General features: G+C 44.8%; 1 protein-coding gene across 1 annotated transcript in view; it reads left to right on the forward strand.

Moving 5' to 3' along the window:
- LOC121004011 (chloride channel CLIC-like protein 1) overlaps positions 1-26,857 on the forward strand; it is a 352,471-nt gene extending 325,614 nt beyond the window's left edge. The window contains exon 3 of the mRNA XM_040436028.1: positions 26,516-26,857. Within this exon, the coding sequence (XP_040291962.1) occupies positions 26,516-26,770 (255 nt within the window). The 3' untranslated portion in view covers positions 26,771-26,857. The remainder of the gene's footprint in view (positions 1-26,515) is intronic.
- Positions 26,858-27,142: the final 285 nt, after the last annotated feature.

Consider the following 27,142-nt stretch of genomic DNA (forward strand, 5'->3'; position numbering starts at 1 on the left):
CAGAATTCTCTTGGGTCGTAAAGAACAATTGCTCTTCAAAACACAAAAATCTCAAATATGGAGTAGACAACAGAGCAACTATATCAGAACACACAGCTGTTTTTACAGATAGTAGGCTGAAGCCCAGAGACATATGAGCTATAAGCATAGTCCTTACCAACAGGATGTCATGTAACAGCCAAGGTTTAAATACATTAATATTGTACATTTAATGCATATAGCAGCTTTCTTTTCTAGGATGATTGATGTTATAAAGGGTAAAATGCTCACATCTTAACTCCTTAAGGACACAGCCTTATTTCACCTTAAGGACCAGGCCATTTTTTGCAAATCTGACCAGTGTCACTTTAAGTGGTGATAACTTTAAAACGCTTTGACTTATCCAGGCCGTTCTGAGATAGCTTTTTCGTCACATATTGTACTTCATGACACCGGTAAAATGAAGTTAAAAAAATAAATTTTTATTTATAAAAAAAAATACCAAATGTACCAAAAATTAGAAAAATAAATTGCTAATTTCCAACTTTCAATTTCTCTACTTCTATAATACATAGTAATACCTCCAAACATAGTTATTACTTTACATTCCCCATATGTCTACTTCATGTTTGCATCATTTTGGGAATGATATTTTATATTTTGGGGATGTTACAAGGCTTAGAAGTTTGGAAGCAAATCTTGAAATTTTTCTTAAATTTTCAAAAACCCAATTTTTAGGGACCAGTTCAGGTCTGAAGTCACTTTGTGAGGCTTATATAATAGAAACCACCAAAAAATGACCCCATTCTATAAACTACACCCCTCAAGGTATCCAAAACTGATTTTTCAAACGTCGTTAACCCTTCAGGTGTTGCACAAGAGTTATTGGCAAATGGGGATGAAATTAGAAAATTTCATTTTTTTGCCTAATTTTCCATTTTAACCCATTTTTTCCACTAACAAAGCAAGGGTTAACAGGCAAACAATACTGTATCTTTATTGCCCTGACTCTGCCGTTTACAGAAACACCCCATATGTGGCCGTACACTACTGTACGGCCACACAGCCGGGCATAGAGTGAAAGGTGCGCCGTTTGGTTTTTGAAGGGCTGATTTTTATGGACCGGTTTATTTACACCATGTCCTGTTTCAAACCCCCTAATGCACCCCTGGAGTAGAAACTCACTAAAAGTGACCCCATCTAAGAAACTACACCCCTCAAGGTATTCAAAACTGATTTTACAAACGTCATTAACCCTTCAGGTGTTGCACAAGAGTTATTGGCAAATGGGGATGAAATTTGAAAATTTCATTTTTTTGCCTAATTTTCCATTTTAACCCATTTTTTCCACTAACAAAGCAAGGGTTAACAGCCAAACAAGACTGTATTTTTATTGCCCTGACTCTGCCGTTTACAGAAACACCCCATATGTGGCCATACACTACTGTACGGCCACACAGCGGGGCGTAGAGTGAAAGGTGTGCCGTTTGGTTTTTGGAGGGCTGATTTTTATGGACCGGTTTATTTACACAGTGTCCTGTTTCAACCCCCCTGATGCACCCCTGGAGTAGAAACTCCCTAAAAGTGACCCCATTTTGGAAACTACGGGATAAGGTGGCGGTTTTGTTTGGATTATTTTTAGGGTACATAGGATTTTTGGTTGCTCTATATTACATTTTTGTGAGGCAAGGTTACCAAAAATTAAAATTCTGAAATTTCATCTCCATTTGCCATTAACTGTTGAGGAACACCTAAAGGGTTGATAAAGTTTGTAAAATCAGTTTTGAATACCTTGAGGGGTGTAGTCTTAGATGGGTCACTTTTGTGGAGTTTTTACTCTAGGGGGGGATCAGGGGGGCTTCAAAAGGGACATGGTGTCAATAAAAAAGGCCATCAAAATCAGCCTTCCAGAAACCATGTCGGTCCTTTCCTTTTGCGGCCTCCCTTTTACTGATACAGCAGTTTACGATCACAAATGTGACGTTTCTGTAAACTGCAATATCAGGGTAATAAATTTTAAGTTTTGTTTGGTTGTTAACCCTTGCTTTGTTACCGGAAAAAACGGATTGAAATGGAAAAGTGCCAAAAATAGCTGTTTTGGCACCGTTGTTTTTTTTTTTTTTACTGTGTTAATCTGGGGGGTTAGGAGGTGATTCTTACGGACGCGGCGATACCTAATTACAATTATTTAGACTATATTATCCTTTTTGATACAAAAAAAGTTTTTGTATCTCTAAAGTATGAGTCATTTTTTTTATTTATTTTTTAGCCGATTATCTTATGTAGGGGCTCATTTTTTGCGGGATGAGAGGACGGTTTTATTGGCACTATTTTGGGGGGCTATAGGACTTTTTGATCGCTTGCTATTAAAATTTTAGTTGGGTAAGGTGACAAAGTTCTTTTTTTGCACTTTTTTTTTTTGGACCGTGTTAATCTGGGGGGTTAGCTCATGGGGTATTTTTATAGAGGAGATTATTACCGACGTGGCGATACCTAATATGTCTACTTTTAATAAATTTTTTTTTTTTTGGGTGTCTCAAGTCTGAGAACCAGTTTTTTTTATCCGATGTCAGTGCTAAATTGGGATATAAATTTAGTACTCCAAGGAAGTGTGGTACTCCCTGAAGCAACCGTCAATGCAGAGGCCCGGATGATCGGGGCACGTGTCGCACTGAGTAGTGGTGTCCTTCCGTATCCCCCTCCTGCGATGCACTCTGCACTTTTTTTGGGTTCGTCTCTTCTTTCCAGTATGGGGGACCACACCTGGAAAGTGTTGGCCAGGGACGATCCGGGCGCCTCCAGTTCCCCAGGTACTCCGGCCTGCTCTTTCCCGGTCCGAAAAGATCAGGGCCTTGAGGACTGCCTCATAGAATTGGAGGAATGTCCCTGTGCTGCCAGCGCTTCGGGATAGTACAAAAGCATTATACAAGGCAACCTGTACCAAGTAGACCGCAACCTTTTTTGTACCATTCCCGGGTTTTGCGCATGGCGTTATATGGCTTGAGGACTTGATCAGAGAGATCAACTCCTCCCATATACCGATTGTAGTCGACGATACAATCGGGCTTGAGGACCGTTGCCGCGGTACCTCGCACAGGGACAGGGGTGATGCCGTTACCATGAATTGTGGACAGTACAAGGACATCCCTCTTGTCCTTATATCTGACCAGCAACAGGTTTCCAGTGGTAAGGGCACGGGTCGCACCCCTGGGGATAGGTACCTGGAGGGGGTGGTCAGGGAGACCGCGTTGATTTTTCCGCACGGTCCCACAAGTGGACGTGGATCTGGCGGCAAGGGACTGGAACAAGGGGATACTAGTATAAAAGTTATCCACGTAAAGGTGGTAACCCTTATCTAGCAGTGGGTACATAAGGTCCCACACAAGTTTCCCGCTAACACCCAGAGTGGGGGGACATTCTGGGGGTTGAATACGGGAATCTCGCCCCTCATATATACGAAACTTGTAAGTGTACCCTGAGTTACTCTCACAAAGTTTGTATAGCTTCATGCCATACCTCGCCCGCTTGGAGGGCACATACTGGCGGAAAATGAGTCTCCCCTTGAATGCAATGAGAGACTCATCAACCGCGACCTCCCTTCCAGGTACATAGGCCTGTACAAATTTGTCCCCAAAATGATCGATGACCGTCCGTATCTTATACAGACGGTCATAGGCAGGATCACCTTGGGGGGGACATGCTGCATTATCTGAATAATGCAGACATTTCCGGATGGCCTCAAACCGGGAGCTTGTCATGGCCGTACTGTAAAGTGGGGCCTGGTAGAGGACGTCCCCACTCCAGTAATGCCTGACACTAGGTTTCTTGACCAGGCCCATATGCAGCACGAGGCCCCAAAATGTCCTAATTTCGGCTGCACTGACCGGCGTCCAGCCACCGGGCCTGGCCAAAAAGGAGCCCGGGTGTTGAGCAACAAACTGTTGGGCGTACGGGTTTGTCTGCTCCACCATCAGATTTACCAGTGGGTCACTGAAAAAATGACAAAAAAAAGTCATATTCAGTGTAGCCCACTGTGGAAATCTGGATTCCTGATTGGCCTACAAAATCAGGAATCACGGGCTCGTACTGCTCTGGGCTACACCAGACAGGTTCACCGGCAGGGTGCTCCGGTCGATTTAACTGGTGGGCCGGAAAACTAGTACGAGCCCCTAGCATGGCGGTCCCCTTGCTCTGCCTGGCGGCGTCTCCGCCGCCTTGGGGGCTCATCATCATCGCTAGATGATGAGGAGGACGCGGATGACAACAGGAAAGGGGGGTCATCCTCGTCCTCACTGGGACTCTCGGAGTCGGAGGCAAGCTGGGCGTATGCCTCCTCGGCCGAGAACGTCCGGCGGGCCATAGGGGAGTGTGTGTGTGTGTGGGGGCACGGGTGTTCACGAACTCACCCTAAAACTAACAGAAAAAAAAATATAAAATAACAAAAAAAAAGGGCAAAAAAAAGTTTAAAAAATTATTCAAAACCGCTGATCAACCGTCCGAAGTTGATCAGCGGCGGGGTGTGCGATGCGCTAACAGTGGCCGGACGCTAAGAGTGCCGGCCACAGTCAGCGTACACAATTTTTTTTTTAAGAATCCTGCACCCCAAAAAAGTTGGGGGGGGGCAAGCGGCAGCACCCTTGGGTGGTCTAGGGTCACACAGCTGTGCTGTGAACCCCAGACACCCTAACTTAGGGTGATGCAATAAAAGTTTATCAAACTAACTTTCCCTTTATTTTCCCTGCCTAACCCAAACTTTCCCTATGCTTTCCCTATGTACCTGCTGGATAGATGGGGGGTGTGCTGGGGCACAGATCGGGTCCTGGGGGGCACAGATGGGGTGATGCTGGCACCGATGGACGACGACGTGCAGGCAGCTCCTCTCTCCTCCGGCTCCGGAACACAAGAGGAGAAGGAGAGGAGCGCTTGCAACTTTTGAATCTCCCGCCGGCCCGCCCACCAACCAATCAGAGGCGATCCTGAGAGGTGATGTCACCATCACCACTCAGGATCGCAGGATGGTGATAGGTGGGGTAAAATCACACCACCATCACCATCCTGTTCCGGGTTATCGGGTCCTCAGAGACCCGAATAACCCGGAAACGCAGAAAACCGCAGGTCTGAATTAACCTGCGGTTTTCTGCGATCGCATACATGGGGGGGTCACAGGACCCCCCCGGCGCATTTGCCCCAGGTGCCTGCTCAATGATTTGAGCAGGCAAGGGGTTCCGATCACCGCCCGCCGCGCGGCGGTGATCGAAAATACACAGAGCGTACAGGTACGCCCTGTGTCCTTAAGTACCAGGACATAAGGACGTACCTGTACGCCCTGTGTCCGGAAGAGGTTAAAGAAAATTTAAACCCTTACGGAGAAATATGACCCAAGGCAATAAAATATGTTGTTTTAATATTGGAAAGCAAGCCTAAAGTTTTTGTCTAACACATTTAAAGCATTAGCTGGAGAAATGCACACTGTTGGGCTACTTTCACACTAGCGTTTTTGCTGGATCCGGCAGGGTCTAGCAAAAACGCTTCCGTTACTGATAATACAACCATCTGCATCCATTATCAACGGATCCGGTTGTATTATTTTTAACATGGCCAAGACAGATCCGTCATGAACTCCATTGAAAGTCAATTTCGAGACGGATCTGTTTTCTATTGTGGCAGAGAAAATGGATTCTCCCCATTGACTTGCATTGGGGGTAATGCCGGATCCGTCTTGCCCCGCATCCCAGGACGGAAAGCAAAATACAACATGTTGTGGTTTGCTCTCCGGTCTGGGAATGTAACTAAATGTTCAGTTTTGTCACCGTTGACAATGAATGGGGACAAAACTGAAACGTTTTTCTCCGGTATTGAGCCCCTACGACGGAACTCAATACCGGAAAACTTAAACGCTAGTGTAAAAGTACCCTTATTTTAACTATATCAATACAAACAATGTTACTTTCCAGTGTAATTTTTACCTTATCTTTCACTTTTCACTCCCGTTATCTGGAGGGCTTTCTTGTCACTTTAGACAATCAAACACCTACATCTTCCAGGATCTCCCTGTATAGAGAATAGTCCCTGACATGTAGCCCCAGAAGTACATACATATGGTATGTAGTGCCCCCACAATTTCCTTCTCCACTGTCTAGAGAGAGGAAAAAACTGTGGGTAGAACAACTTCCTGTCTACCTATGTGTGGACATCCCTTTTTTTGATACCTCTATTAAACAATGGTTTTAGAGAACCTGCGTATCAATAAAAGAAGTTTCCTGTATGACAATTGTGCCATGATTGCACCAAGTCATGTCCACACATAGGTAGACAAGAGTTGCTCTAACCACAGTTTTTTTCCCCCTTGCTGTTCTCCTCTGGAGGGTTGGCCCCCTAATACAGAGGACCCGTATGACATCGGTGGCAGTAATCACTCTTCATTGAAGGCTTTCCATTACTGTTGTGCCTAATCTAGCACATAGTAATCCTTGTTGGATAACTTCTTTAAATACATTCCTCAACCTTAAAATTGCAACACCGATAGACATGTTAATGATATGGAAATGAGTTTAAAAAAAAATGGAAATAAAATATATTCGAAGCATCTCTATATAGTATTGAGTATGAGTGCCACACACAGAAATACAATGTACTTGGGCATGCACATCAAGATCCGCTGCTAGCAGCTCCCTTTGCAGTTGCCGACCATTTAAATCCCAGATGTGCTCGATGGGAGACAAGCAGGGGCGTAGCTATAGGCTCATGGGCCCTGGTGCAAGAGTTCAATTTGGGCCCCCCCTACTCCACAGCAGAAGTATATGCCAATCGTTCACCAGCAAGGCAGTTGGCACTGGGATCTCTATGTTATTGGTCAGTTAATACATCAGGGACCCCCTGGCATGGGGCTTATTATCACAATCTCACCGGCGCTCCCACCAGGCGGGTCAGAGCCCGGATTCACTCAGGACAGACACAGAGTCGCAGTCACTCACTCACTGGACCAACCGGACCAGGACCCCGGTCGGTCGGATGCTCACCTCAGTAAGTCAGTCAGGTCAGTCAGTGTGTCTCACAGTCGCAGTCACACTCACAGGATAGGAGAGCAGTGGCGTAGCGTGGGTTGCCTGCACCCGGGGAAAGCCAAAAATGGTGCCACCCCCCTACCCCGGGCACGCCCCTTTTAACAAATACTGTAGTAGATCACTAGCAGTCCTATGTAACACAGTGATAACTCTCTGAGTACAGATAATGTTGTAGATGGGTGTGAGGCCCCAGAATTCAGAACACAGTGTTACCTGAAGTCTGGGGCCGGATGCGGCAGTGTGGGTCAAATTCTATATACCCCTTACCCTACCGAGAAACAGATATGTGCATGGGTAATATTATTACAGGAGAATGCCGCACCATACCTGTTACATCCAGTGACGTCTCCTGTGATGTAGACTTTTCTCAACGTCTTCATCCAGAGATAAGACCGCCATGACACCTTCTTTCAGCCGCTTCTCGTCTCTGCAGAGTTTCACAGATTATTTTTTAGGTTCCTCACTTTACTCTCATCCTCTCCTTCCTGGTGTCTCAACAACTCCTCCTGCTGCCCCCCAATATTGTGCTAGAGCCAGACAGATAGTCCCCCATTCCCCATAATATTATTCCCCCTGTATATTATAATGGCCCCCACTTTATTATTAATATAATGGCCCCTCTTTAATAACAAAGAGGGGGCCATTACATTAATAATAAAGAGGGGGCCATTATATTAACAACGAGGGGGCCATTATATTAATAATAAAGAGGGGGCCATTATATTAATAATAAAGAGGGGGCTATTATATTAATAATAAAGAGGGGGCTATTATATTAATAATAAAGAGGGGGCCATTATATTAATAATAAAGAGGGGGCCATTGCATTAATAACAAAGAGGGGGCCATTATATTAATAATAAAGAGGGGGCCATTATATTAACAACAAGGGGGCCATTATATTAATAATAAAGAGGGGGCCATTACATTAATAATAAAGAGGGGGCCATTATATTAATAACAAAGAGGGGGCCATTATATTAATAACAAAGAGGGGGCCATTATATTAACAACGAGGGGGCCATTATATTAATAATAAAGAGGGGGCCATTATATTAATAATAAAGAGGGGGACATTATATTAATAATAAAGAGGGGGACATTACATTAATAATAATGTATTGGCCCCCTCTTTATTATTAATATAATGGCCCCCTCTTTATTATTAATATAATGGCCCCCTCGTTGTTAATATAATAGCCCCCTCTTTATTAATAATATAATGTCCCCCTCGTTATTAATATAATAGCCCCCTCTTTGTTATTAATATAATGGTAGTCTCTCCAGTCTCCACTCTTATTAATACTATGATGTCCACTGACTGAGTACTGTCAGTGGTCCTCCTCTCGTGCCCCCAGTGCCTCTGTAATAAGGGTAGAACGTAGGGTACATAAAAAAAAAAAAAAATTAATACTTACCTCTCTCTCCTTCACAGCTTGTGGCATCCTGGTACAGGCGGTCACCAATGCCTCGCTCACTGTGCCTTCCCGCGCCGCATCATCTCGCGAGATCCGACGCAGGAGGTCACAGTGAGGTACGTGACTAAGTCCTGCGTCGCACCTCAATTGAAGCCGCTCCCCCGGCCCCTCCTCCTCACTTCGCCTGCCCAGCTGCCCTGCACAGTGCGCGTCACGCAGGGCCTCTCCTCTCGGCCTCCGCTCCGCCCCCTGTAAATCGTATTTTAGTTATTCAGCTGGGGCTGCGTTCTCCTGGCTTGAGGGGGCCCCCGTGGGCCCCCCTGACTCAGGGGCCCGGTCGCAATTGCGACCGCTGCGACCCCTATAGCTACGCCACTGGAGACAAGTCCGGAGATGCTGCAGGCAATGGTAGCACATTTAGACCATGCAGGCTGCTCACAGTAGCACAAACAACATGTGGTCTGGTATTGTCTTGTTTAAAAATGGCTCCTTGGATACTTTGGAGAAATGGCAATACCCCTGGTTCCACAAGCAACCAAAATAATGTAATGCTGAGCTGTTAGTGTACCTGAAATGAAGACCAGAGGCATTCTGCTACTGTGCATTATGTCACCCCACACCATAATTAGAGCCTACAATAACCCAAAAACAGTACCTCACTCCCCAACCTACTGCAACTTGTACAAAAAAAGAGCAAGGATTTTTACAAGGTAAAAAATCTCATTTTATTCAATATAAATCACATGATCATTACAGGTAATGCTCAAAAGGGACAGGACATGGAGACTGAACCACAAAGGGCTATACAATGTGGAGAATCACAATGGGGGATGATGTGACCATAAACAGCAGAGAACAACAATTTACCAGAGGCCGTGAACAAAAGTGTAGTTGCGGGTGCAATTGCTAATCCCTAGTATAAAACAACTACAGTAGGTGAACCCGATTTTGTGTCAATCTCGCCGTATTTCTCGGCGAGATTGAGCACATACGAGCCCCATCGCGGGAGCCAGCGCCGAGCTGGCTTGCCGCGATGGAGAGCAAGCGCGTCATAGAAGAGGCGGGAGATCCGACTTGGATTCCCGCCAATTCTACACGTGTGCGGCGTTTGTTATGAATCCTGAGGGGGAAGTCCCCGCCGGATTTTAAATAAAAATCCGGCCTGGGTCCCGCCCTCAGGAGCATACCGGGCCCTTAGGTCTGTTATGGGTTGTAAGGAGAGCCCCCCCTACGCCGAAAAAAACGGCGTAGGGGGTCCCCCTACAATCCATACCAGACCCGTATCCAAAGCACGCTACCCGGCCAGCCAGGAAGGGAGTGGGGACGAGCGAGCGCCCCCCCCCCCCCTCCTGAGCCGTACCAGGCTGCATGCCCTCAACATGGGGGGTTGGGTGCTCTGGGGCAGGGGGCGCACTGCGGCCCCCCCACCTCAGAGCACCCTGTCCCCATGTTGATGAGGACAGGGCCCCTTCCCGACAACCCTGGCCGTTGGTTGTCGGGGTATGCGGGCGGGAGGCTTAACGGAATCTGGGAGCCCCCTTTAATAAGGGGGGCCCCCAGATACCGGCCCCCCACCCTAAGTGAATGAGTATGGGGTACATCGTACCCCTACCCATTCACCTGCAAGAAAAGTGGTAAAAACACAAATAAACCACACAGTGTATTAAAATATTTTATTTTTCTGCTCCGGAGGCCGCCCCCTGTCTTCTTTATTAGCTCTTTTACCAGGGGGGGCTCTTCTTCTTCCGATATCCCGACGGGTCTTCTCCGCTATCCGGGGGGGTCTTCTCAACTCTCCGGGGTTCTCCTTCTGTCTTCTCCTTCTGTCTTGTTGTCTCCTTCTGTCTTCTGTCTCCGGGGGGGGCTCTTCTTCTTCCGATATCCCGACGGGTCTTCTCCGCTATCCGGGGGGGTCTTCTCAACTCTTCGGGGTTCTCCTTCTGTCTTCTCCTTCTGTTCTTCTTCTGTCTTCTCCTTCCTTCTTGTTGTCTCGGCGCACCCCGGTTCTTCGTCTCGCGAGACTCGGCGCACCCCGATTCTTCTCTCTGTTGTTGACTCGGCGCACCCCGGTTCTTCGTCTCGCGAGACTCGGCGCACCCCGATTCTTCGTCTCGCGAGATGAAGAACCGGGGTGCGCCGAGTCAACAACAGAGAGAAGAATCGGGGTGCGCCGAGACAACAAGAAGGAAGGAGAAGACAGAAGAAGAACAGAAGGAGAAGACAGAAGGAGAACCCCGAAGAGTTGAGAAGACCCCCCCGGATAGCGGAGAAGACCCGTCGGGATATCGGAAGAAGAAGAGCCCCCCCCGGAGACAGAAGACAGAAGGAGACAACAAGACAGAAGGAGAAGACAGAAGGAGAACCCCGGAGAGTTGAGAAGACCCCCCCGGATAGCGGAGAAGACCCGTCGGGATATCGGAAGAAGAAGAGCCCCCCCTGGTAAAAGAGCTAATAAAGAAGACAGGGGGCGGCCTCCGGAGCAGAAAAATAAAATATTTTAATACACTGTGTGGTTTATTTGTGTTTTTACCACTTTTCTTGCAGGTGAATGGGTAGGGGTACGATGTACCCCATACTCATTCACTTAGGGTGGGGGGCCGGTATCTGGGGGCCCCCCTTATTAAAGGGGGCTCCCAGATTCCGTTAAGCCTCCCGCCCGCATACCCCGACAACCAACGGCCAGGGTTGTCGGGAAGGGGCCCTGTCCTCATCAACATGGGGACAGGGTGCTCTGAGGTGGGGGGGCCGCAGTGCGCCCCCTGCCCCAGAGCACCCAACCCCCCATGTTGAGGGCATGCAGCCTGGTACGGCTCAGGAGGGGGGGGGGGGCGCTCGCTCGTCCCCACTCCCTTCCTGGCTGGCCGGGTAGCGTGCTTTGGATACGGGTCTGGTATGGATTGTAGGGGGACCCCCTACGCCGTTTTTTTCGGCGTAGGGGGGGCTCTCCTTACAACCCATAACAGACCTAAGGGCCCGGTATGCTCCTGAGGGCGGGACCCAGGCCGGATTTTTATTTAAAATCCGGCGGGGACTTCCCCCTCAGGATTCATAACAAACGCCGCACACGTGTAGAATTGGCGGGAATCCAAGTCGGATCTCCCGCCTCTTCTATGACGCGCTTGCTGGGATGTGCTGTCGCTATCCCAGTGAGTGCGAGATCTCGGCACCACGTCGCCGAGTATCAGCGCGACGCTGTCGTGCTGAAAGCACAATCTCACAAACACCTACTGTACCTGACTATTGTTCACAACATCTGTCCAAGGATGCTGTGAGGTGTCAATGGACGGTGCAATACTACTAATGAAGATGGCATATAACAATGAACGGCAAGCCTCTCGTCCCACCCTGATCCAGCTGCCCAGTTACCTACCCATGTTGCTGCTGTAGAATGGTAACACGATTCCCCCACTGCTTCAACCCCACACCATAATCCCAGGAGTAGGACTGGTGTGACATTGATTGTGAAGGGCTATTCATGGTGTTGCCTACGTGTTCTCAAAACCAATCTCTGGCTATCATTGCATCTGAGATGAAAGCGGGACTCATCTCTGAAAAGGATAGACCTCCATCCCAGCCTCTATTACAGTCTTGCTATGCGCCATGATAGCCTTTGCAAGCGGTGGCATAAAATCAATGGAACACCTGTAGCTGGACATCTGGCTTGTAGCCCAGTGTGGTGCAGATACCTTCTGATGGTTTGGGTAGACACTGTTGCCATCCTAGGCTTGGGATGTCACATCCAATTCCACTTACATTACAGAATGGATCACTACACACCATTCTTCTAATCTGACAATCTGTCCATGCAGAGGTTTATCTCTGTTGTTCCCCCAATCACTGGAACATGCAACATTGAATCGTGCTGACATCTCAGCCTAGGCGCATAACGATCAGCTGGAGTGATGAACCAAGGTCTCTTAGTTCAAGGATTCTGTCCCACTGCGACCAGTGGCGAAAACTAGCATTTTGACAAACAGGAGGCACCACACAATCATCCCACACAACTTAATCCAACTTTTGATTTTTCAAGTGGCTAAAAACATTGCTTTTAATCCAGGTTTTATGCCCCTCTCATATACAGTCATGTGAAAAAATTAGGACACCCTTTGAAAGCATGTGGTTTTTTGTAACATTTTTAATAAATGGTTATTTCATCTCCGTTTCAACAATACAGAGAGATTAAAGTAATCCAACTAAACAAAGAAAACTGAAGAAAAGTCTTTAAGATCTTCTGTAAATGTCATTCTACAAAAATGCCTATTCTAACTGAGGAAAAAGATAGGACACCCTTGCCCCTAATAGCGAGTGTTACCTCCTTTGGCTGAAATAACTGCAGTGAGACGGTTCTTGTAGCCATCTACCAGTCTTCGACATCGGTCTGAGGAAATTTTACCCCACTCCTCAATGCAGAACTTTTTCAGCTGTGAGATGTTTGAGGGGTTTCTTGCACGTACAGCCCTTTTCAAGTCACCCCACAGCATCTCAATGGGATTCAAATCTGGACTTTGACTTGGCCATTCCAGGACTCTCCATTTCTTCTTTTTCAGCCAATCTTTGGTTGATTTACTAGTATGTTTTGGGTCATTGTCATGTTGCATGGTCCAGTTCCGCTTCAGCTTTAATTTTCTAACTGATGGTCTCACATGTTCTTCAAGCACCTTCTGATACACAGTAGAATTCATCGTGGATTCTATGATGGTGAGCTGACCAGGTCCTGCTGCAGCAAAGCAGCCCCAAACCATGACACTTCCACCTCCATGCTTCACAGTTGGTATGAGGTTCTTTTCTTGGAATGCTGTGTTTGGTTTACGCCAAACATGTCCTCTGCTGTTGTGTCCAAATAATTCAATTTTGGACTCATCTGTCCAAAGAACATTATTCCAGAAGTCCTGGTCTTTGTCAACTTTATCTCTGGCAAATGTCAGTCTGGCCTCGATGTTTCTCTTGGAAAGCAAAGGTTTCCTCCTTGCACACCTCCCATGCAAGTTAAACTTGTACAGTCTCTTTCTGATTGTAGAGGCATGTACTTCTACATCAACAGTAGCCAGAGCCTGCTGTAGTTCTCGAGATGACACTTTAGGGTTTTTGGAGACCTCTTTTAGCATCTTGCGGTCTGCTCTTGGGGTGAACTTGCTGGGGCGACCAGTCCTGGGCATGTTGGCAGTTGTTTTGAAAGCCCTCCACTTGTAGACTATCTTCCGGACAGTGGAATGGCTGATTTCAAAATCTTTTGAGATCTTTTTAAATCCCTTCCCAGACTCATAGGCTGCTACAATCTTTTTTCTGAAGTCCTCTGACAGCTCTTTTGCTCTCACCATGGTGCTCACTCTCACTTCAACAGTCAGGAGCACACCAAACTAAATGTCTGAGGTTTAAATAGGGCAAGCCTCATTCAACATGCAGAGTAACGATCTACTAATTATGTGCACCTGGTGTGAGATCTGAGCCAATTTAAGAGGGAATACATGTGAGGGTGTCCTATCTTTTTCCTCAGTTAGAATAGGCATTTTTGTAGAATGACATTTACAGAAGATCTTGAAAAGACTTTTCTTCAGTTTTCTTTGTTTAGTTGGATTACTTTAATCTCTCTGTATTGTTGAAACGGAGATGAAATAACCATTTATTAAAAATGTTACAAAAAACCACATGCTTTCAAAGGGTGTCCTAATTTTTTCACATGACTGTACCACAGATTAGAGCTAGATGCGTAGAAATGTGATCATCTTCAGACCTTAGTGACACCTACTACTTCCTCGATTTGCATAACCTTACAGCTTGTCCTTCTTGTTGTTGCATTTTTAGCGTTGATGAGTGTATAGTATAGTACGGTATATCATAGAAATTCTCTGCTATTGTTTATGTTTAATGTACAGTGTCTATAAGACTACCAAGCTTTCCATATTAAAGTGGGTGTTCTGTCTGAAAAGCCTTTTCTGTTCAGGTGTAAATACTAGAAAGGCCTCTGATGATCAGGTGTAAATACTAGAAAGGCCTCTGATGATCAGGTGTAAATAGTAGAAAGCTCCAAGGGAGCAAATATTTCTTCTACAGTGGCCACTTTAGGAGAAATATGGTATTGCAAGAAATGAACATACGGTAATATATGGTTGTGCTCTAGATCAAGAGCCATCTTTTTGCATTGTCTAATTGAGGGCCTTAGCATGGCACCCTCTCTATGATATCCATATACTAATAGGACAACCGTTTTAAGGGGCTTGGTGTTATTATTTGCTCCATACAGTGACCTGTCCTGTGGCATCATCAGGAATGGCACGGGATGATTAGTTTTGAATCCATTAAATTCCGATACACACTATAAACAAAATAGCCACTGGTCATAGTTTTAATTTAGTCATGCATCAGACTGCTTACAGTTTAGTGATGATGAGTAATCATCAAGATTAGTAAGTACAATGATGTAATAATATAGTGTTAAAGGGGTTGTTCAGGTATACTTTTCTACCGTATCTGACATAATGCATGATGGATGAAACAGTTGCTGACTTGTCCAACACCCAGTGGGTATCATGCATGAGTCCTTTTTTATGGGACTGATTTGTGATACACACTGGGCATCAGCCGATTGCCTCAGCAACTGTCCTATCCAGCGTGCAGTAGCATCACTCCACGCAACATGTCAGATAAGGCAGGAGAATATGATCACAGCTGCACATTTAATACTATGGCATCAGTGTCGGACTGGGGTGCCTAGGGCCCACCAGTAAAATTATTCTGGCGGTCCTCTGTACAGCTCCATGCAAATATTATCTTCTCACACAGCGTCACTGGGTCATTGGGGAAGGAGGATACTGCCTTTTGTTAACCTACCTAATTTTTTATACAAACGTAGGTTGCTTGAGGTGCTGTACGCTGCCTATCTACATGTAGTTCAGTGAGTCTACTGTGTCATGTGCTACTTCTGCAGGAGATGGGGGACTAGGAGCCCACCATGCGATTCACTTGTTCCCCTGTGGGCCAGTCTGAGCCTGTATGGCACTTATGGGTATACAATGGAATTGGATAGAAAAAATATTCTTCAGGTTTTTTTTTTCTCTCAAAAAGGGTATGGCAGTCCTTTATGTCACCAACAATATCTGTTCTCCAGACACTGTTAATTGAAATCTGTTATATTGTATATTGGATTAAAGGTCCTTCTCAGTCTAACATCGAGAAGCAGATCAACCTCTTTAACAGGGATCAGCAACGTTCAGAAACTACAACTCCCGGAATCCTCCTTTCACTTCTATTGGAGTTACAAGAACAGCCATATAAATAGGCATGCTGAGAGTTTTAGTTGCACAGCAGCTAGAGTGCCGAAGGTTGATGGTCCCTGCTCTATAAAATGAAAGTGGACCCCCCAGGGCGACACCAATAGGATGTTTGCTAGGTAGAAGGAAAGGGGCATAACTACATTGAAAGATCTGTGGCATTTAGAGGAACACAGTTGGCTCTATTTGAGCGCACTGCATCACAAATATCAGATCTCCATGCATAGTCACTTGACGTTGTTCAAATCAAAACTTTTTGTATGAAACGCTAATCGGACCAGTCTCAGGAGTTGTCAGTAAATACCTGTGATGACTATATCAAATGTGGTCAGGTAAAACACTGCTTTATAGAGGTCTCATGTCTCGCATGTTGGAATCCACATCACTTTTATCCTTCAAATCCTGGAGTAGGATTCCAGAGGATACTGATTTGCTGAAGAAGATCATTGAAGGGCTTATACAAGTAAGGATAGCTGTTGTTAATGTACAATGGCGTGAATCATATTTCAGATTTTTTCATTAGGCGATATTTGCCTTTGATACTCTGCAACATGCAGCAGCCCCTAACAGATTGGTGGCATGCCCTAAATGTTCTCTTTCAGCAGTTGCTCTTTTATATCTGGCAGTGCCCAATGATATCTACTTTTTGGAAATCCGTTTTAACATACATCAAGGATACGTGGAATGTCACATTGCCTTTGTTTCCTCAGGTACTTTTGTTTTACTCAGCGCCTGACTCTTGTCCCTTTCCTCTCATTGTGGTGACAACACTTTTGGTGGCTAAACGATGCCTCCTACAGTATTGGCTACACCCTGAGGTCCCTTTGGTGGATGAGGTTCAGGGCCAACAGGGCTCTGTATATACATCATGATATGAGAGGATATTGAACTGCTAGTTAAACCATTTAAAATTACAGACGGGTACTTAAAGGGGTTTTCCAACATTTTAATACTGATGACCCATCCTCTGGATAGGTCATCAGTATCTGATCGGTGGGGTCCAACACCTTTTGTCCATCGTGCCGGTTTCATTGAATGTATGTGGCCAGTTTGAACAACAGTTTTGTGCCAATATGGACTAAATGTGTATGGCTGTGTCTGTCAAATGAATGTCCACCAGATGATTGTTCAACCATCAGCCAACTTCTGTCTAATACTGTATGTGTGGCCAGCTTTATGGTTGATGTTGATATTACCATAAACAATGCAGATAATTCATGCAATCTGTGAATTGACACTTTTACTACCACAAACTCAAATGGCAATCTGTGCTGAGGAATGTCTTAATAGATCGCTGTGGCATCTGGAGATTTGCTTGTCTAAATTCCCTGAGTAGATGTAGAGTTTAATTGTAAAATACTGGCTGTCTGCAGCCTCCACTAGAGGGAGCTTAGGAGTTTACTGCATGCAGGTTATCTATTCAGCTCCATGATTAACCACTTCCCGACCGCCCATTGACTATAAACGTCCTTGGGCGGTCGTTTAATCTCTGAATGGACGTTCTGGAATGTCCATTCAGAGATCGCAGCTGCACGCTAATCGTGCAGCTGCAGATCGAGTTGCCCGCTGTCAGTGACAGCAGGGCAACCCTTAGAGAAGGCAGGGACAGTATACACAGCGCTCACCACGCTGTATACACAGCGCTCACCACGCTATGCGCTTCCTGTTCCGGCCCGGCGGTCATGTGAGGATAGTGCAGGAGCTGTCGGGTCTTTCACAGACCTCGATCAGCCCTGCACTGAGGCTGTACAGCGCTGTATAGTGCTGTACAACCTCTCTGGGGAGTGTATTTCACCTGTAACTGGAGCTACTATGTCGGCCCCAGTTACAGAAATCAATAGTGGAAAAAAAAAAAAAAGTGAAGTTAAATGTCCCCCAGAAATCTTGTATGACCTTATGGGGGACGAAAAGTGTAAAATAAAAAAATAAAGTGTTAAAATAAAAAAATTAAAAAAAAGGTTTCACATGTAAAAAAAAAATCCTCAAGTAAGGAATAAATATATATTTTTTTAAATTGAAAGATTTTTATAAAATAGACATATTTGGTATTGCCGCGTCCGTGACGGTCGGCTCTATAAATATATCACATGATCCACCCAGTCTGATAAACACCATAAAAAAATTAAAACTGTGTCAGAAAAAGCCATTTTTGTCACCTTACATCACAAAAAGTGCAACACCAAGTGATCAAAAAGGCGTATGTCCCACAAAATGGTACCAATAAAACCGTCACCTCATACCGCAAAAAATTAGCCCCTACATAAGAAAATCGCTAAAAAAATTTAAAAAACTATAGCTCTCAGAACATGGACACATTAAAACATAATTTTTTGTTTCAAAAATGCTATTATTGTGTAAAACTTAAATAAATAAGAAAAAGTATACATATTAGGTATCGCCACATCGGTAACGATCTGCTCTCTAAAAATGTCACATGACCTAACCCCTCAGGTGAACGCTGTAAAAATAAATAAGTAAAAACTGTGCTAAAAAAAACAACAACATTTTTTGGTCACCTTGCCCCAAAGTGTTATAATGAATGATCAAAAAATCATATGTAAAAAAATTGTACCAATAAAACTGGCACCTTATCCCCTAGTTTACAAAATGGGGTCACTTTTTGGGAGTTTCTACTGTAAGGGTGCATCAGGGGGGCTTCAAATGGGACATGGCATCTAAAAACCAGTTCAGCAAAATCTGCCTTCCAAAAACCATGCGGCGCTCCTTTTCTTCTGCTCCCTGCCGTGCGCCCTTACATCAGTTTACGACCACTCTAAATATAGAGTTTTATTTGGCTGTTAAACCTCGATGTGTTAAAGAAAAAAATGGATTAAAATTGAAAATCTGCCAAAAAAGTGAAATTTAAAAATTTGATCTCCATTTTCCTTTCATTCTTGTGGAACGCCTAAAGGGTTAACAAAGTTTGTAAAATCAGTTTTAAGTAACTTGAGGGGTGTAGTTTCTACAATGGGGTCATATCCACTATGTCAGCCCCACAAAGTTACTTCAGACCTGAACTGGTCCTTAAAAAGTGGGTTTTGGCAATTTTCTTAAAAATGTTAAGAATTGCTTGTAAATTCTAACCCTTCTAACGTCTAAAAAAATTTAATGACTTTTCCAAAATGATGCCAACATAAAGTAGACATATGGGGAATGTTAAGTAATAAATATTTCATGAGGTATCACTTTCTGTTTTAAAAGCAGAGAAAATGAAATTTTGAAAATTGCTAATTTTTGTAAATTTTGGGTAAATTTGGGATTTTTTTTATAAATAAAGGTGAAATATATTGACTCAAATTTATGAAGTACAATGTGTCACAAGAAAACAATCACTGAATGGCTTGGATAAGTAAAAGCGTTTCAAAGTTATTACCACATAATGTGATATATATCAGATTTGCAAAATTAAGCCTCGTCAGGAAGGGGGCAAATGGCCCGGATGTGAAGTGGTTAAATAGTATCCATTAATCTCCTGCACAAGTATATATCTGCTTGGACTAAACTGCTTCCAGTATGACAATTCTAATTTTCCAGCAGTGACTTAGACGAAAATGCATGACGAATTGTGTTATAATCGGATGTAATTGCTGCCTTTCTCTTCTCTGATGTTCAACCACAAGAGGAAACTCACAACATAGTTAATAAAAATGCTTTTTACATTTTGCACAGTTCTTGGTCAGTTGAGTCAATGACATGTGGTGTGGCAGCACGTTCTTTAGAGAGAATTTTGCTAAATATATTGTCTTCGTTATACACACAGTATGAAAGTTCATGAAAACAGTTGTCCAAGATAATTACAAATCTTGGACAAGCCTCCTAGTAGACTAAAGTCTACAGTAATAGTCTACAGTGCCATTCTCTGTGCCGTCGGTCCTGTCGTTCTGCTGCTTGTTTACAGCAGCGATGTGCCAGTATACAGCTCATGAATGCTGCAGCCAATCAAAGTCCTCAGTGGTCTACAGCTGAGGGCAGTGATTGGATGCAGTGTCATATACTCACATCTGCACATCACCATCACAAGCAGCGCCAGGAAGACTGGACCAAGAGAGCAATGCTGAAAAGAAGCATTTACCATCCAGCATAATTTTTTATTTTTTTTTACCATTTGGGGGCTTTTCCAAGATATTAACCGTCTCACGCAGGATTGCGTTCCGGAGGCGGTCGTTTTGTTCCTCCTTGACGCGGCGGCGCGTCATCTCGCGAGACGCGAGATTACGCTCACAGCCGGCCCGCGCATGCGCATTGCGGGCCGGCAAAAGTTAAAGGAGTATTTCGTCACCAGCCTGCCAGCCAATGATCATCGCTGGCAGGCTGGTGATTTTCAAAAAATCTAATCACAAGCCAGTTAACACATTATATTTATAAATATAATGTGTTAAATGGCTTCTGTGCTCCTCTGCTCGTCCTTTTCGTCGGTTGGTCCCAGCAGAGGAGCAGACATCACTGTGAGTACACACAAAACACTACACTTAGCCCCAGATCACCCCCATCACCCCAATTAACCCCTTGATCACCCCTGTCAATCACTAGTGAAAGGGAAAAAAGTGATCAGTGTAAACTGTCATTTTTTTTTTTCACTAGTATTGACGGTTAGGTTTTAGGTTAGTTTAGGCCCCTTTGTTAGGTAGTTAGCGTCGGTTAGCGCCCAGCCCACCGCACCGCAGTCGCTGATTAGCGTATCGCTAATCAGCATTGGTACTTTTATAGTATCTGTAAGTGATCAGAACTGATCAGTCAGATCTATAATAGTATTAGTGTCACCCTTAGTTCGCCCTCCACCCAAAACGCAGTGTTTGCCCGATCAGGCCTGATCGGTCGCCCACACGTGCGTTCACCCATGCCCGCCCCGCCGCAATGACATTTATTATTATTTTTTTTATCACTGCACAATCACTTTACAAGCGCTGCGGCAATAAAAAAATCTGTTTTGATATTTTTTATCAATCGCAGCGGCTTCCGGTACTTCGCTAGCCTCCCATTTGTAAGACAGGCTTGCTTTTTTTCTTGGGTAGTCTCAGGGAATACCCCCTAAATTTAGTTGACCAAATGGCAAATAAGGGGTATTCTTCTGAAGAGGCCTACAGGCTTCTGACCCAGTCGGATGAGGAATGGGAACCCTCATCTGACGAATCCAGGAGGGTCAGAATACGAACCTGTAGAAAGCAGTGGCAGTCTGACCCAAAGTTCGGACGATGAGGTTGAGTTCCCTGATACCACCAGGCGTACCCGGCCCCGTGTTGCTAGACCACAGGTTACGCAGGATCCGCTTCAAGGGCAGCAGAGTGGGGCCGGCGCTGTCGGATTACGTGGTGAGGCATACACCAGCAGCGCAGCCCAACCTGGACCTAGTACCAGCACTGCCGTAGAACATGGTGAAGTGGCGAGCACCAGAAGGGCAGTTGAAGCTGGTACGGTGGCACGTGCATTAGTTTCCCCGTCGCAGCCACCGCACAGACAGGCCCGTAGAGCCCCTAGAGTCCCTGAGGTGCTGGCAAACCCTGATTGGCAGCCCTTAACTTCAGCCGCACCAGTAGTTCCCCCTTTCACCGCCCAGTCTGGAGTTCAGGTTGAGACAGCTCAGATCGGATCGGCACTGGGGGTTTTTGAGCTGTTCTTGACTGCGGAGCTCTTGGACTTAGTCGTGGCAGAAACAAATCGGTATGCCACTCAATTTATAGCCGCCAACCCGGGAAGCTTTTATGCCCAGTCTTTCCGGTGGAAACCCGTCCAAGTTTCCGAATTAAAAACTTTTCTGGGCCTTCTCCTCAACATAGCCCTGACAAAAAAGAATGAATTGCGGTCATATTGGTCCACGAACCCAATTCATCACATGCCCATGCTCTCTGCTGCCATGTCCAGGACACGATTTGAGACCATCCTGCGTTTCCTGCACTTTAGCGACAACAGCACCTCTCGTCCCAGAGGCCACCCAGCTTTTGACCGTCTCCACAAAATTCGGCCCCTCATAGACCACCTTAACACCAAATTTGCCGATTTGTATACCCCTGAGCAAAACATCTGCGTAGACGAGTCCCATATACATTTTACCGGGCGCTTTGGCTTCAAACAATACATCGCAAGCAAGCGCGCCCGGTATGGGGTCAAATTGTATAAGCTCTGTGAAAGGGCCACAGGCGATACGCACAAATTTCGAGTCTATGAGGGTAAAGATCAGATTCTGGAGCCGGTCGGTTTTCCTGACTACCTGGGGAACAGTGGGACAGTCTGGGACTTGGTGTCACCCTTATTTGGCAAGGGGTACCATCTTTATGTGGACAATTTCTACACAAGTGTGCCCCTCTTCAGGCATTTATTCCTAGAACAGATTGGCTGCTGTGGCACGGCGCGACCTAGTCGCCGGGGCTTCCCCCAACGGCTCATTACCACCCGTCTTGCAAGGGGGAGAGGGCTGCCTTGTGTAACGAAGAACTGCTCGCGGTGAAATGGAGAGACAAGCGTGACGTTTACATGCTCTCCTCCATTCACGCAGACACGACAATCCAAATAGAACGAGCAACCAGTGTCATTGAAAAGCCCCTCTCAGTCCACTACTATAATTTACTCATGGGAGGGGTGGACTTCAATGACCAGATGTTGGCTCTTTATTTAGTGTCCCGCCGCACCAGACGCTGGTATAAGAAGGTGTCTGTATATTTAATTCAATTGGCTCTGTACAATAGTTTTGTTCTCTACAGTAAGGCTGGGAGAACAGGATCCTGCCTCAAATTTCAGGAAGAGATCATCGAAAACCTCCTGTATCCAGGAGGTTCCGTGGCCCCATCCACCAGTGTAGTGAGCCGTCTACACGAGCGACATTTCCCCAATGTCGTTACTGGTACCTCAACCCAAGCGCCACCCCGAAAAAGATGTTGTGTCTGTAGCAGGAGTGGAATAAGGCGTGACACCCGCTATTTCTGTCCTGACTGCCCTGACCACCCTGCCCTATGCTTAGGGGAGTGTTTCCGGAAGTACCACACACAGGTACACTTAGCATAGGGATTGCGTTACACAGGGCAGGCCCACAGGGCTCTTAGGGCCCTTTCACTCACAGCTGCTGCAAACCTCTCCTTTCACCTGGGAAAAAGTGCATAATGTACTTCGCCACATCTCTGGGCGATTTGCGCTTTGCACATTGTCCCATGGGGAAGAAGAGGTTTGTCCTATAAAGGTAAAAAAAAAAAAAAAAATCACCGGTAAGCAAAAAAGTTCATGTTCTGTTCCAAAAGTTCAATAAAGTTTATAAAAGTTAATGTTCTGTTCAAATGTTATATAAAGGTATTGTTAATAAATTTATTGCGTTGCGGCCTGTTTTTTCTTTTTTTTTTTTTTACCTTCTAGGAGGACCAACTGATGAAACGAGCTGCAGCACTGATGTGCATTCTGACAGAAGCATTGCGCTGCTGTCAGATTACACAAAAGTCGGTGTATGCGGCGGTGCAAGACGAGATTTCTCCTCTGCAGTAAAAAAGATACGTTTGCCGAGGCATATGAGCTGAGGGGCGGTGTTCATATGCTTTGGCAAACACTTTGTGTATATATATATATATTCATCCACATTGATCGATGCAAATGAAGAAATCTGTGCCATTCATTTTTTCTTTCAGCCCAGAGGCTGAACGGAAAAAAAAATAATCTCATTACCCGCATGCTCAATATAAGGAGAATAGCAGAAACTCCTAATGCTGGTCAGACATGTAATGATTGCGGAGACCCTCAAATGCCAGGGCAGTGCAAACACCCCACAAATGACCCCATTTTGGAAAGAAGACACCCCAAGGTATTCGCTGAGGGGCATATTGAGTCAATGAAAGATTGAACTTTTTGTCCCAAGTTAGCGGAAAGGGAGACTTTGTGAGAAAAAAAATAATAATCAATTTCCGCAAACTTGTGCTAAAAAAAAAAAAAATCTTCTATGAACTCGCCATGCCCCTCATTGAATACCTTGGGGTGTCTTCTTTCCAAAATGAGGTCACATGTGGGGTATTTATACTGCCCTGGCATTTTAGGGGCCCTAAAGCGTGAGAAGAAGTCTGGAATCCAAATGTCTAAAAATGCCCTCCTAAAAGGAATTTGGGCCCCTTTGCGCACCTAGGCTGCAAAAAAGTGTCACACATGTGGTATCGCCATACTCAGGAGAAGTTGGGCAATGTGTTTTGGGGTGTCTTTTTACATATACCCATGCTGGGTGAGAGAAATATATCTCTAAACTGACTTTGTATAACAAAATGGGAAAAGTTGACTTTTAGAGAGATATTTCTCATACCCATGCTGGGTGAGAGAAATATCTATGTAAAAATACACCCCAAAACACATTGCCCTACTTCTTCTGAGTACGGCGATACCACATGTGTGACACTTTTTTGCAGCCTAGGTGCCCAAAGGGGCCCAAAGGGGCCCAAATTCTAAAGAGCACCTTTAGGATTTCACAGGACATTTTTTAGGCATTTGGATTCCAGACTACTTCTCACACTTTAGGGCCCCTAAAATGCCAGGGCAGTATAAATACCCCACAAGTGACCCCATTTTGGAAAGAAGACACCCAAAGGTATTTCGTGAGTCTCAAATATTTATGAGCTCCTGGCTTTCCCCACCCACCTATTGCAGATTCAGTTGGAAAAAAACTCAGTCAGAGGCCGGTTGGCAGGGAGAGCAGTGAGCTGATGAATATCGGGACTCACTGGCATTTAAAAGTGAGATGTAAGCAATATGAAGGGGCACACTCAGAAGGGAAACACAGATGGTATTCCTACCATCTGTGTTTCCCTTCTGAGTGTGCCCCTTCATATTGCTTACACCTCCTTTGTTCTCTGTGGTCCTAAGGGTGGGACCTGAGGGTGTGCACCTTTCCATACGGTGAGGGGGTGAGCCGCTGCATTACTTTGTTCTATTTAAAAGTGAGAGCAGCAGAAAACTGGTGACAGATTCCCTTTAAATCGTGTACAGCAGTTTGTTGGTGTTAAAAAGTCACAAATTTTGGTGTACCACTTTCACAAAAAATTTTTAATTTTGTCATTTGGCACTAATGACTTTTTTGTAGCTCCTCTTAAAAATTGTACTTCATCTGACACCAGCGTAACTCAGATTAATAGTGGCATTTAAAATGCGGTCTTAAATACTCCCCAAAATGTGTGACTTGTCTCTAAATTTTCTGCTTTTAGAGAGTACATAGAAAGGGAAGGAGGTCTCATAGCAAACACAATAGAACCATTACCTTTTGTGTTATTTTTTCATATTGTCATTGGCTTTACAGTTGTACTCCATCCCAGGTTTTCTTTGTGACAGTTGTGAATGAACATGATAGGTCCATGATGCTTATAAAAATCATTTGTATGTAATTGTCCTTCATGCTATGAACAAGAATCCTTGCAGTTTGAAATGCACACACTAGAAGTGATCATGTTTTGTTATATTTTTAATGTAACTTTAATAAAAGAAGTAGTTTTAAATTGCCTCAACACCTAATCACACGTTCTTGGACATACATTACCTCCTCAATAGCAGCACATACCACTGGTATCAAAGTGCAGCACAAACTACCTCCCCAACAATGCCAAACAAATACTATGTGCAGTATAAAAGACCATCCCAACAGTGCCATATAAGTATCACAGTGCAGCACAAAATACCACCAGCAATACTTGCAATAACCACCCCTCTCCCACTGGCAGCAGCATTGTTCCACTTTACTACTCTATCACTGGCAAGAACAATGTACCCCTTCCCACTCCTCCATCACTGGCAGTAGCATTATCCCCATTTCAGTTTCTCACAGACATCTCTCAGACTTGCAGGACAGAAGCACAAGTGATGGAGGTGTCTCTTACCACCTCTGTTCTTCTGCAGTTCCTCCTTACAGACTTCTGCAGAACTGCTCACTGGGTAAAGGACCTGTAATCATGTGACCATGATGTCATGACAGGTCCTTCTAACCTCAGAAGCTTAAAGGGAACCTGTCATGTGGATATTTTATTATAATCTAACTAATTATATACAATCATTAACTACTAAAAAGTACCTTAGATGTATTCACTTACTGGTGTGACAGATGGTCATCTCATAATATACACACAAAGATGCCGCATGCTAAGGAGCTGATTTGAGTCCAGCGTGATGTCAATGAGTCCAGCGTTTATTTAATTAACAGCTATAAGCCACTCCCCTGCCCACCTGCTGCTGATTCATATGGAAAATAACTGTCAATCAGCAGCAGGTAGGCAGGGAGAGTCAGGAGCTCATGAATATTCAGGACTCATCATTATGAGCTGGAGCTTTTTAATACAAGATGTTGGCAGATTGACTGGGTCAATTAAAGAAAGTGACCCAGCATTTTGCTTAGAGAATCAGTCACTTATTTATGTTGCCCTTAGTTAGGACACCATAAAACTGGTGACAGGTTCCTTTTAACTGCTATAGCTACATGGTGATCTTGGCCGAGACCAAAGATCACTGTGTAGCAGTGCAGCCAAGCCATAGAACTGAATGGGATTGTATTTCTGCAACATGAGATGAGCTGTGACCCTATTCAGTTTTTTCTGGTTGCACTGCTACACAGCGAACCTTGGTTGGTTGGTTGATGGGTATTGCAGGCCAGATTGCCCTGTAGCCCCAGCCTTATTGCAGGGCTTACATTTATCAATGCAGTTTCAGTTTAAACATTTTGGGCAGTTCCCATACCCTTCACAGCAGGAATCTGCCCAGTAGATAACAAGTTCAGGCCTGTGTAAGTCTGTCTACAGCTCCATAATTTTCTGCTCTTAATTTCCTATTTTGTTTTCTGTGTTTTTAGGCCATCAGCTCTGTTATTGGCAGATTTGTGGTGCATCCCATGGAACTTTTCAGCCATACACTCGGCAGGAGCCTCCGAAATATCATGAGAGAGATTCCCAGCCAGTGGCAGCTCCCTGTCTTCCTCCTATTTCCACTCACCTTCATTAGTATTCTGATCGCAAACCTCACCAAGAGGAAGGATGTCATTTATCAACAGGCCGGAGTTACCACCAGGTCTAGGACCACTAAGGCTGCTCTCATGTCTAGGACTTAACTTTTTTTTATCAAATATTCAAAAAAATTGTAGAAATTTTAAATTGCAAAGTTTTTTTATGGACAATAACCATGGTCAATCAGTAGAGTTAAAAGCGAGAGTGTGTGGGTATGAAGGGGGATAAAAAAGCACACTTTTCTGTATATTCCTATATGAAATTCCAGTATATGTTTTGGTTTGCACACTTGGCTGGATTGTGCTGAAGACAGTTCTAATGGTCAGTTTATATTGTATACTTAAAGGTGTTGGATGCTGCAAAGGACAACGTATGAGGAGATTTATTAAACTGGTACAAAGGAAAACTGGTTTAGTATCCCATAACAATCAATCAGATTCCACCCCTCATTTTCCCAAGGAGCTCTGAAAAATGAA

The sequence above is a fragment of the Bufo bufo genome, chromosome 6 (genome assembly GCF_905171765.1).
Source record: "Bufo bufo chromosome 6, aBufBuf1.1, whole genome shotgun sequence".
Classification (NCBI taxonomy): domain Eukaryota; kingdom Metazoa; phylum Chordata; class Amphibia; order Anura; family Bufonidae; genus Bufo; species Bufo bufo.